Source organism: Perognathus longimembris, chromosome 13 (genome assembly GCF_023159225.1).
Source record: "Perognathus longimembris pacificus isolate PPM17 chromosome 13, ASM2315922v1, whole genome shotgun sequence".
NCBI lineage: Eukaryota > Metazoa > Chordata > Mammalia > Rodentia > Heteromyidae > Perognathus > Perognathus longimembris.
In genome coordinates this window covers 16,594,640-16,607,967 of record NC_063173.1, presented here as the reverse complement: position 1 = coordinate 16,607,967, position 13,328 = coordinate 16,594,640, and the positions used below count along the sequence as shown (strand labels likewise).

Sequence of the window (13,328 nt, the reverse complement as noted above, 5' to 3'; positions counted from 1 at the left end):
CAAGGCTAGCACTACCACTTGGGCCACAGTGCCACTTCTGGCTTTTTCTGTTTATTTGGTACTGAGGAATGGCACGCAGGGCTTCATGCATGCCAGGCAAGCACTCTACCACTAAGCCACATTCCCAGCCCCTACCTAGCTTTTATAGATATTATTGAGCTTTATTCCTAGGGCACAGTTAAGCCAGTAGGAAATAGTTTGAAGTATACTTTCATCTTTGCTAGGTGGCACTAGAGCAATTGTTAATCTAGGACTAATTATTCCCTGCTACTGAGTAGGATCCTTCTGAATACATAGACTGTACCCAGTGGCAGATGAATTATGAATTTTTTTTCTTTCTGGCTAATGGAAACAGAAACTGTTCCTGGCCATGTGTGAACTCCAGTGATTTCCCATTCTGCACCTTTTGCATGGTTCTCTTTCAGCTTTTTAGGGGAAAAAAAGCATGCAGTGATTAGCATTCTGCTGAAGATTTGAGGGTATAAAAGTCTGGAGCACTCTCTCTCTCTCTCTCTCTCTCTCTCTCTCTCTCTCTCTCTCTCTTTCTCTTTCTCTTTCTCTTTCTCTCTCTCCCTCAATAGCTTTCTCCTCTTTGATATTCTATGTTATGAACTTTAGTTGTCTTAGCCTAGATGGACTCTCAGCTTCCCTTCCTCAATTCCTGGAGGCTGCTAGGTCTCCAAGAATTCCCAGAGTCATCTTCTTTCGTAGATGGACTGTGCATGTCGCTCTCGCAGTTCCACTGTGGCCTTCCTTCCCTCCCATCGCTACCTCTGTGCTCTGCAATCCCCACAGTCTCATGGATTTCCTCCAGAACTGCGCTTTCCTTTTATCATCTCCATAGATTTCTCCTTCCATGTCCTACTGTGTGGAAACTCTCCAGACAGACAGGTAGGGTAGTCATGGGACTTGTCTCATGGGGTTTCCACTCAGAGATCACTACTTTGTTACCTGATGTCTAAAGTCTGAAAGTTTTTGTGTATGTGTTTTGCCCAGTTCTTAAGTTGTGTCAGGCAGATGGGTCAATTGGCCTTTGTCAGTCCATCATGAGCATAAGAGGAAGTCCAACTCCAGAAGAGTTAGAAGGCAGAGGAAACCATCTGTGGTTGCCTTTTTGTGCACTGCTCACCCTGGATGCACATGGGGTCAGATTTGCCCTCTTTGCCCCATTAACACAAATAAATGTCTAAACATCTGGAGGAATTTGCTGCCCGATTGGTTGCATCACTACTGACCAACCAGTCTGAATATGCAATGGCTTTTGTGATTCAAAGTATTTTCCACGTTTATATAATTATTTCTAATATGAATACTTATTTTTGTAACTTCTATTCATACTATTTTGATCATACATTTTTCAAGTTGAATCAATTTATACTATAATCATTGCTAACGCAGTGTCCCTTTCTAGATAGTGCACTGATTATTTCATGTTCTAGTAATCCTACAGTGCTATCAATAAAAAAGTATGGCCCAATCCAAAAGCTTATTTATTATGTGGCAGAAACTACACATAATTTTGCAAGTCTAAAGAATCAGAATTTTGCCAGGTGCCAGTGGCTCACGCTTGTAATCCTAGCTACTCAAGAGACTGAGATCTGAGGATCATGGTTCAAAGCCAGTCTCCGATTAACGGCCAGAAAGCCAGAAGTGGTGCTGTGGCTCAAGTGGTAGAGTGCTAGCCTTGAGATGAAGAGCTCAGGGACAGTGCCAGGCTCAGAGTTCAAGCCCCACTACCAACAGAAAGCACAGATGAAATATCTTTTCCATACTTACTGTCTCTTTTGCTGCACATTGAGATTTCATTAGACAGCAGAGTCATCTAAGAATCAAAATTGTGTCTATACTAAGAAAGGATTTAACTTCCTTTTCCCTTTTATGCTTGCTGGTTGTATACAGAAGTTGCATTAGCAGAATCAGACCCCCGAATCTTAAGAACAATAAAATTCTAGCATCAGAAGTTAAAATAGAAACATGTCTGATCATAATGCATATGAAAAAGATCTACATTTTAGTTAACTGTAAATCTTATATGACTTTGCTGTTGGAATGTCTAATGAAATCTTATTGTGCCACAAAATAGACAATAAATATGGAAAAGGTATTTCATCCATGCTTCTTACTACTTATACCCAATTAGTCACTAAGCCCTACTGTTTCTTCCTCCTAAGTATTGTCACATCTTTTTATTTCTCAATTCTAGTCTCCATTCTGTATCTCACATCAACTTTGTATAAGCAGAAGTGAGTTAAATTTGGCCTGCTGTCTATTTTTGTATGGCCCATAAGCTAAGTTCTCTACATTTTCAAACATTGAAAAAATGTAAAAGTGTAGTATTTTATGACATGTGAAATTATATGAAACTCAAATTTCCAAGTCCATAAATAGGGTGTCATATTGTTTATGGCTGCTTTCACGCTGCAGCAGCATAGCTGAGTAGTGAAAGAGACCGTGGCCTACAAAGCCAATGATATTTACTCTTGCCTTTGTCCTTCATAGCAAAATTTTGCTGATCTCTGCTCTACATTATTGTTATGTTCATTTAGAAATATAAAACCGACTTCACATAGCAACTTTCCTCTCCCAAAGCACAAGCTTAAAACTCTTGAGGGCCTTGTCCATTGTGGTGATGGTGGTGGTGTGTGGAGGTGGTCCATACTCTATACAGACAGGTACCAACCTGTTCTTTTCAGCTTCATTCCTCATCTCTCCCCTCTTTCCTACTCCACCTATCTCCCAATGCTCTTAACGCTGGGATATTTATTATTCTTTTAATAACAAATGCTGTTTCAAGCTTTGCAGTCTTTGCACATACTATGTGCCCTGCCTATTCTTTCCTCAGGTTTTCTACCCATAAACCCCTGTTCAGACATCAAAACTTGGCTTAAAGGTTTTCCTCAGTGAGCATTCTTTAGACAGAGGCTGGCCCTCCTCGGTAACCCAATGGCACTTTGAACCATTAGCATTATTACTGTGAGCTTCTCCCAGGTACTTTATCTCCTGCTTCTTTGTTCCTCTAGTATCCAGTGCAGCATCTTGTATACTGTATAATATATGAAAATATTTTTGAGTGAATAAATTGATAAATAGCATTCTGGTCATAGATGCAGTATGAAACATTTTTTTGAAGACACCCAGCTATATAATTTATTCTCTCTTGTTCTCTCTTTTAAATGTGTTATGTCAGAAAATGTACCTTGTGATGGAGCTTTGTGAGGATGGAGAACTCAAAGGAATTCTGGATAGGAAGGGGCATTTCTCAGAGAATGAGACAAGGTGGATCATTCAAAGTCTTGCCTCATCTATAGCCTATCTTCACAACAAGGGTAAGAAGAGGACCAGCCAGCTCACTGATGCCATCAAGGCAGATAGCACTTTTGTTTGAGGGTAATTGTACTCAGGATTCATAATCACATTAACAGAACTTAATAATATAGATGATTTATTAGTTGTTTTCTATTTTTCCTTGATGAATATTCCTATTCAGCAATCTAAAAAGCACTTAATAAAGAGACGATAGACAAGTCAGTGATAAATGTGAAATTTCCTAAAAAATTTATATATGACTTGGAGAAGTTTGAGGCGCACACCAAAATTGTGCAGAAAATACAGAAATTTCCCCTATACTCCCTGCTTCCACAACCTCTCGGCTGTGAAAATCCCATACCACGGTGGTAAAAAAAATATTACAGTTGATGAGCCTATACTACTACCCAGAGTTCGTAGTTCATGTTAGGATTTGGCTGTTGGTGTGCATTCTGTGGGCTTTGACAAACAACAGAGGAGACGGATCCACCCTGTGGTAGCATACAGAGTAGTTTCAGAATACTTGAATAGGGTGAGGTGGGACCAAGGGGAAGAGGTAGACAGATAAAGAGAAGGAGGAGGAACACAGTCATAAACTCAATACATATCCTACAAAATTAAGCAAAGTGAGGGAAGGAGGGTTGGGAGGGAGGGATGAGGGGGATCAAACGGGTGACAATGACTAAGACACATTCTATTCAGATTGCTTTGTTGACTGACACCTCCTTTGTACAACTACTTGAAGGTAATTAAATAAAAACAGTTTTAAAGTATTCTAATTCAAAATAGAGGCACGCTTAAGTGATAGAGTGCTAGCCCTGAGCAGAAAACAAGTATCCTAATTATTTTCATAGCTTTACTGTTTTTGGTATTACTGTTTTGCCTCATGTTTCTCCTTTTCTTCAAAGCTATTTTTTGCTGAGATGTGACTTCAGAGGAAAACTTTGTTTGACAAAAGATGCAGTGATGTTTGACATGGCAAACTTGATACTGAAACCCAGTAGTTCCTTTGGCAGATATTTTCTGAGCGCTTACTGCATTTTGTTAGGTCCTAGAATAACAAAGAATAAAAAATAAGACCTCTGCCCCTCAAGGAATTTAGGCTAGTGGGATGTGGAAACATCTTGTCACCCAGTACAATGATTTCTCTAATGGAGGGCCGTATAAAGTGCAAGACTCATAAGAGCACAAGTGTCTCATTGGATTTGGAAGGTCAGGAATGAATTCAAGGGCAGCAATATGTGAACTGAGGAATACAAACTTGGACCAAAAACGGGAGGGATTTTCAGGCAGAGGGAAATAATTTTTGCCCAAACTTGATATTATGGTCATATCAGTCCTCCTGTATAAAACTATACATTGAGCATAATTCTAAATAAAATCTTAATATTTTTCATGAGACTTAAAAAGATTATTCTAAAATAGGGAGGGAATAGCAATGACAAAAATGAAAAGAAAGACAGTAGAGAGAGCAGGGTTACCTGCCCTGCCAAAGACCTAAGTAGATTATAGATATATTGATTAAAATGGTTTGGCATTTATGTAAGAACATATAAGTTGAGCAATAGAAACCAAAAACATGAAAAATAAAGCCTGGGGCAAATACAAGGAAACTTAACAATAAATGATTAGGTATAATTGTTGGTCTAGGGCGCATTTAACTACATTTTCCTAGAAATTGTCCACTTTTAAATTCTAGAGTCACGACTTTTCTGAATATGAACTGAACTAGTTATTTGCAAGAGAAATGTTTAATATGCGATTATTTGTATGTACATAAAAATCCTACCTGAGCTCTGACATGCTCAACTGGAGATGCTATGTCTCAAGGGGTTTTAAAAATTATTATTTTAGCATACATGGAGTAGAAAATGTATGCTGATTGTGTAGAAAATATATACTGTAATATATAAGTTGTTCATAGGTAGCCGGATTGCAATGTGTTAAAATGTTTCTGTTGACAGTGACATATACATAGAGGTGAAGAAATAGCCCCCTATATGAAGAACTAAGGATATGGGAAACCTTACTGAGCTGAGACTGATACTGTCTCCCTCTCCCCGGGGAATGTCTAGCCCTGGGGACCCTCTCTTCCCTACTCACCAGGCTGCTACTGTGAAGACCAGCAGGTTGGGCCACATGGGGAGAGAGAAAAAGAAAATGGCTTCTTGGGTTTAGACGCATGGGCCAAGAGTTTGTTTATGAGAATAGCTAGAACAGGGAAGGATAAGACTTGGCCCTCCCTCAGATTTTTCAACATTGTCTTTGAATCTGATAAATACATTTATTTGTTCTATTTGTATCCCCTCTAATTATTTTTCTATGATTCATTTGATTTGATTTGTTGTTTATTTTCTTGGTAGATATAGTACATAGAGACCTAAAACTGGAAAACATCATGGTTAAAAGCAGCTTTATTGATGCTAACAATGAAATGAACTTAAACATAAAGGTAAGGTATTACAAGTCATGGTAAACATTTGCCTATAAACAGTTGGAGAGCAAAGTGACAAAGTGCATCTTTTCAGAAACATTTTGGTAGATTTCAAGCAGCCCAAATAAAAGTGGCTTGTGCTAAAAAATAAAAATTTCACAAAAGAGGTTGTAGCTGACAAGAATAATTTTACAAGTTAAGTGGGTGCTCCAAATCTGTTTTTTAAAGTACATACTCATTTGGATAGTTCTAAATCATTAGTTAATAGCAAGCAAACAGATGCTCTGAATTCTAATTAATTTCAGAATTATGCCTGGTAATTTGATGTAAATGTGTTACAGATTTAGAGAAAAACACCTTGGCTGTGCTTTTGATACTAAATTAATGCTGCACTCTGTGTTTTTCATTGAAAATTTTCCTGGGTATTAATATTTATGTCTTAAGCACAATTAATGTGCCAAGTGTTTATCCTTGAAGATTTTATTCAAATTAAGTGCTCCTTAATGTCAAATAAATGATAGGATACATTATTTATTACTTAGTACCTTAATAGCGGCTGCTTTCAAAATATGTGAGTGTGTTAATTTTGGAATGAAATGGTGTCTGAGGAAGTTGCAGAAGCTCCATCCCTGTGTACTGCAAATAGTTCAACAGCAGTGTTGGTTTACCCACTCAGCACAGAAATGTTCTCAAGCTAGCTCCTTTGTGAACTCCACAGCCTGGTGCCTGAGACATCAAATATGCTCAGTTGATATTTGGTGAATGAGAGAATTGGCGTTTTCCAGAGGACTAAATGGGCTTATGAAATCCTTTTTGGGGGTGGTGCCAAGACTGGGGGCTTGAACTCAGGGCCTGGGCACTGTCCCTGAGCTTTGTCGCTCAAGGCTGGTGCTGGTGCACTCCACCGCCACTTCCAGCTTTTTGCTGGGTATAAGAGTCCCACAGGGCTGGGGATATAGCCTAGTGGCAAGAGTGCCTACCTCGGATACACGAGGCCCTAGGTTCGATTCCCCAGCACCACATATACAGAAAACGGCCAGAAGCGGCGCTGTGGCTCAAGTGGCAGAGTGCTAGCCTTGAGCGGGAAGAAGCCAGGGACAGTGCTCAGGCCCTGAGTCCAAGGCCCAGGACTGGCCAAAAAAAAAAAAAAAAAAAAAAAAAAAAAAAAAGTCCCACAGACTTTCCTGCCTGCACTGAGTTTGAACTGTCATCTTCAGATCAAAAAGCCTCCAGAATAGTTAGAATTACAGATGGGAGTCACCGGGGCCCAGTTTATCAAACCTTTGCACATTGGATATCTATACAGATTTTCTGTAGAGAAAGATACATAAATTCCCAATGGGATATTCATAAAACCTTCCAGAGAATTTGATTCATTTATTCAGAAAATAATGGTATCATACGTTAACTAGAAAAAAATTTTTTTAATTCTATAAGGTACTGGCAGCTTTGCATTCAATGTGGACCAAAAGCTTATATTTGGTTGTGTGATCAATAAATGTGCCTGTTTTTCTGCTTTTGGCCTAAGGGTGTTTCACCTTAGGAGACAAGATCAAGGGCATACACTGAATATTTAATAACCAAATGTTTAATTACCAAGATTTAGAGCAGAGCAGGAAGCCTGTAGTTGCTGCAGAAGGCCTCCAGTGTATTGGTAGTTCTACTGTGTTTGGTGGGCTTTTTTTTTCTTGCTAATTTTCTTCTAGTTTTTAACAGTGCATTAATTATTTTAATGATTATACTTGTGAATCACAAAGGAAATAATAGTAAGGAAAAGACAGAATTTGCCAATTATAAGTAATTATTAAAAAGTAGCATTTCATAACTACAAAAGCAATACTTGCAAAACTGTTTGGTGTAAGTGAACTGAACAACTGGGCGTGGGGGAGGGAAAGGGGGGGAGGGAGGGGGGCATGAGGGACAAGGCAACAAACAGTACAAGAAATGTATCCAATGCCCAACGTATGATACTGTAAACTCTCTGTACGTCAGTTTGAAAATAAAAATTTGAGAAAAAAAAAAAAGTAGCATTTCAGTGAGTGCTCACAGGGATAATTATTTACATTTAGAACACTTTTTAACTGGGATAAAGCTTGATTATTAGCAAAATAGAAAATAAACATACCAAGGCAAGAATGTTTTGCGATGAAAGACAGAGATCTTTGATACAACTTCCTGTTTTGAACAAGCAAGTATAAGGCAAGAACACTCAACATCATGGATATCTGAAGATTTGCAAAACCAGGCTTCTCCATCCAGAGAAGTAGCTGGGGAAGGAAAAGCAAGGGTAGTCTTGTTCCCCACATCAATGAAGTGAGCACTCATCACACGGGGAAGTCCTGTCTTCAGGAGGAGTAAGCCTTGGGACAGGCAGTAGGTGCTCATGCCTGCATCTCTTCTCCTAGGTGACTGATTTTGGCTTAGCAGTAAAGAAACATGGTTCCAGGAGTGAGGGCATGATGCAGACCACATGTGGGACTCCCATCTATATGGGTAAGTTAGTGGACTTAAAAGGATTGTTTTCCTTTCCCTATTTCTTTTTGGGCAGGGACGGGAACTTGAACTCGGTACCTGATGCTTTTGCTCACTGGCTGGTGCTCTACAAACTGAACCACTCCTCTCGCCCCAAGGATTGTTTTTCTATGTAAAGAAGTAGAGCAACTAATCTGGGTTGATTGCAACTTGAACAGTTAGATTTTGCCATGTTAAGTCTCTGATCAAACTTCTTTTTCTTTCCTTATGTCAACTAATTTCAGTTATTTTATCATTTTTTTCAGTTTAGACTTTTAAAATTGTTTTATTAATTTTTTTGTTTATCTGGGATTGTCTTAAGGTTGTTTGTATCTTTTAAGTTTGAGGGAAGAATACCTAAAATAAAAGGTATTAGCATAATTTGCTAAATCATGCTAACGTCATGTGTGTTGACTTTTTTTTCATTTTTATCCAATTTCATTGTATTAAACTGTTTCATAAGGACTGTTGGTTAATATATTTTGGTAAGCAACACACTACTGTTCTTCTTAATGTGCTTTTAAACAACTTCATTAAAGTTTAATTGAAATACCATGAAATTGCATAATATTCAGAATCGTACAACCATTACTACAATCTAGTTATAAAACAATTCAGCCACAGAAATTTTTCTGGTGCCCATTTGTAATAACTCAGTCTCATTCCTGTTTAAGCCTCATGTAGCCACAGACCTTCTAGATTTGCCTTTTCTTTTCCCTTCTCTTCCATCACTTATCTCTTCACCTTCCCCTCCCTCTTTCATTTCTCCTTTCCCATCCCCTTCCATTTTCTTTCCCTTTCTCTCTCTTTTAAAAATATTTATTATCAAGGTGATGTACAGAGGGGTTACAGTTATATATGTAAGGCAGTGAGTACATTTCTTGTCAAACTTGTTGCCTCCTCCCTCATTTTTCTCCCACCTTTCCTCCATCCCACCCCCTGCCCTGAGTTGTACAGTTGGTTTACTACATATTGTCTTGTAAGTATTGCTGTTGCACTGGTTCATCTTTTACCCTTTGTCTCACCATTTTGATGTTCCCTATCCCTTCCCGATTCAGACAAACACACACACACACACACACACACACACACACACACACACACACGCACACACCAGGGTATCAAATACAGTGACAACAGGTGAAACCATAGTCTTTCCCTTTCTCTTATTCATCCCTTGTCTTGTTTCATTTCTTCCTTCGTACCTCCTTCCCTCTCTCCCTTCCTTGTACTCTCCCTCCCTCTATCCTCCTCCTTTTTTCTTGTCTTTAGATATTTCCTTTTCTGAGCATTTTATGTAAATGGTGCCACACCACATATAGTCTTTTATATGTGCTTACATAATGGTTTCAAGGTACAATCATGTTGTCGCATTTGTCTAGAATATCTATATATCTATATATCTATCTATATATCTTGAATAGTTATTCATTAAATAGATATGCTATATTTTGTTTATCTACTTTATTAGCTGGTAGTTACTGGGAGTGTTTTCAGCTTTAACCTATCATGAATAATGCTACTACAAACATTTGTGCACATTAAGAACATTTGGTTTCATTTTCTTGGGCAGTTATCTAAGAGTGAGACTGTTGAGTGAAAAAGTCTATGTTTAGCCTTTTAAAAAACTGTAAGGTTTGTTTCAAAAAAATAAAAGTGGCTACGACTTTCCCACCAGCAGTGTGTTAGGATTCTAGCTTTTTCACATCTTTGTCAAATGATTTCAATTTATTTAAATTCTTCTTGACTCTTTAACTATCTTTTTAATCATAGCCATTATAGTAGGTATTAAATAATATCTCAGTGTGGTTCTTACCTTGAATTTTCTTTTTTCTTTCTTTCTTTCTTTCTTTATTTATTTATTTTATTAATTGGACATAAATTTTTTTACAAGGTGTTGTGCAAAGAGGGTGCAGTTACATAGTAGGGCAGTGTGTACATTTCTTATGATATCTTACAACCTGTTTTTCTATCCCTTGTCTAGGTCAGGTTGACATATATGCAATATACAATGTATCAAGAACATATACAGTATTCACAGACTTGGTCTCTACTGTCTCTCCGTCTCCCTTTGTTAACAGTCATATATCAGGGAGATCATGCCCCTTTGTTTTCTGTGTTCTAGGCTTGTCTCACTCAACATTATTTGTTCGAGTTCCGACCATTTCCCTGCAAATAACAATATTTCACCATTCCTAATCGCTATGTAGTATTCCATTGTGTATAAGTACCATATTTTTTGGATCCATTCGTCTGTGGAGGGGCATCTGGGTTGTTTCCATATTTTAACTATTGTGAATTGTGCCGCGATAAACATGGTAGTACAAATGCCTTTTTGATATCTTGGATTTTGCTGTTTAGGATAGATGCCTAGGAGTGGTATGGCTGGGTCATAGGGTAGGTCTATATTGAGCTTTTTGAGAAACCTCCATACTGTTCTCCAAAGTGGTTGTACTAATTTGCACTCCCACCAACAATGGAGAAGGGTTCCTCTTTCCCCACAGCCCCTCCAGCATTTGTTGTTTCCTGAGTTCAGAGTATAGGCCATTGAATTTTCTAATGATTGATGATATTGAGTATCTTAGCCACTTGTAATATTTGCTCTTCTGAAATGTCTATTGTAACTACCGAGATATGTTTTCCTCTTTAAGAATATTAATAAAATAATCATATTAATAAATTTAAAGATATTGAACTGTCCTTGCATTTTTAGATTAAACCCAGTTGACTTAATACCATGCTCTGTTCAGTTTACCACCACTGTATTTATGAGCTTTGAACACAACTTTATTTCTTGCATGCTTCCTTGGTCCTTTTTGATAAGACTATACCAATAACCAAACATTTAATTACTAAGCTTCACTTAAAAACACCTTTCTACGTGTTTACAGTTTTTTTAAACAGTAGATATTGCCTGTTAATGAATAGTTTGAAATTTCTCATAAATTTTTTTGGTCCTGATCCGTTTTAAGGATATGATTTTATTATATTTTCAACTTATACTAGGTTCTTTTCTATATTGTGAATAGTTTTGATTATTTATATTTTGGTAGAAAATTGTTCATTTCTTTCAGAATTTTTTTCAGATTTTTTTATTGGGATAAATATACACATTGTATCTAGTATGTATCTTCATTAAATAAGCCTATAATGTCCTCATGTTTCTTAAGAAGGTGATCTGATGTAGTATTAACGATATGGCCTATGAAATCTGGCTAACTAGTATTGTATCCCTGTCCTTTTAATCTATTTTTGTCATACAACTTGTGGTAATTTTCTTTGTTTCTGCAAATGTGGCATTTGGTATTTTAAAAATATGTATACCTGGTTTGTTAAGCACAGAAATCCTACATGATTGATTCAGACTTTTTGTGTTGTTTATTTAGGTCTGTTAGCTATTTCTGTTGATTCTTGAGTGTTATTAAAGTCATTTACCAAGAAAGAGCTTTTCACCAGGCACCCATGGCTCACACCATGGTGATCTCAGGAGGCTGAGATTCAAGTATAGAGGTTCCAAGTTGTCCTGGGCAGGATAGTCTGTGAGACTCTTATCTCCAGTTAACTAAGCACCAAAAGTTTGAAAGTGGAGCTGTGACTCAAGTTGGTAGAGTGCTAACCTTGAGCAGAAGAGCTTAGGAACAGCGCCAAACCCCTGACTTCAAGCCACAGTTCTCTCTCTCTCTCTCTCTCTCTCTCTCACACACACACACACACACACTCACACACACGATGTAGCTTTGCTTATTTTGTACACTATATAGATTTTTTAAAGTCAATTATGAGGCAAGCACTCTTGCCACTATGAACACATAAGATGATGCTAAGTGAAATGAACGCCATGTTCTAGAAATGACTGTTATATCACTGTTGTAATTACTTTCAACATGCCATGTGAAACTGTAGCTTCTATTGTTGGTGATCCTCTTGTATCCCTTCCTGTGGTTGTACCCACACTATCACTGTATCTTATCTGAGTATACTGGAAACTGTATATACTGGTATTAGAACTAGGAAAGTGAAAGGGAATACCAAAATCAAGGGACAAAGGATAAAAAGACAAACGACTCCAAAAGCAATACTTGCAAAACCATTTGGTGTAAACCAACTGAACAACTTATGGGGGGAGAGGGAAAGGGGGAAGGGGTGGGAGGAGAGGGGAATGAGGGAGGAGGTAACAAACAGTATAAAGAAATGTACCCAAGGCCTAACGTATGAAACTGTAACCTCTCTGTACATGACTTTGACAATAAATAGGGAAAAAAAGTCAATTATGGAAATACAATTTATACACAGTTAAAGGGACACATTTTAAATGTAAAGTTTAGTGAGCTTTGATAAATCCCTCACCCAGGTAATTACCACCCTAGTGAAGATATGGAACAGCTCTAACACCTCAGAAATCCTCTCTGTTCCTTTCCATCCATCCCCTGCCCAGGTCCCTGTACCTGCCGGTGCTTTCTGTCACCACAACTCACTTCTGCTTCTTTATATAAGTGGAATCATCCAGTATATTCTTTTATGCTTATCTTCTTTTTCTTCTCTACATAATGATTTTGAGACTATGCTTGTAGTTTGTTTCTTTTTATTGCTGAAGAGTATACTTAGCTCATTGCTTTTTTTGCCTTCTTGATGCATGAAGTTTTTAAATTGTTTTATCTTATTTGAGAAAAGACTACTTTAGATTCTGTTCATATCCTCCTGTTGGCAAAAGACATCTGGTCTGTAGTTACATGGGGAAAATATATCCAAGCACCCTGAGTTTTATGCCTGCTTATTAGTTGTCTACACTGATAACAAGTGAGAGAACAGAGAGAAGACAGATGGCTGGTGGAGCTTTGCTGACTTCCTAAATGGCTCCTTGGCACAGTTACTCTGGCTTCTGCCTCCCTGAGGGTTGGGATGACAGTGCAAGTAGAAATGCCCCTGATAATTAAGAAGACTCTGAAAAAGTGAGGACCAGGAATTCCTAGCCCCCGCTGTGCAATGCATCAATATGGCCAGCCTTCATCGAATCTAATCACTGCATTTGCCCTTGCTATAGACATGCTCCACAGAACAACTTACACTTTAATGATTC

At 37.9% G+C, this 13,328-nt stretch overlaps 1 protein-coding gene across 3 annotated transcripts in view; it reads left to right on the top strand.

Moving 5' to 3' along the window:
- The window catches only part of Stk33 (serine/threonine kinase 33), a 142,488-nt gene that overhangs the window by 86,715 nt on the left and 42,445 nt on the right, over positions 1 to 13,328 (top strand). For 2 of the 3 annotated variants that reach the window (XM_048360323.1, XM_048360325.1), the window contains 3 exons: positions 3,188 to 3,326; positions 5,670 to 5,758; positions 8,146 to 8,233. In XM_048360323.1, coding sequence (XP_048216280.1) covers positions 3,188 to 3,326; positions 5,670 to 5,758; positions 8,146 to 8,233 — 316 coding nt within the window. The remainder of the gene's footprint in view (positions 1 to 3,187; positions 3,327 to 5,669; positions 5,759 to 8,145; positions 8,234 to 13,328) is intronic. The other variant, XM_048360326.1, reaches the window with a different exon arrangement.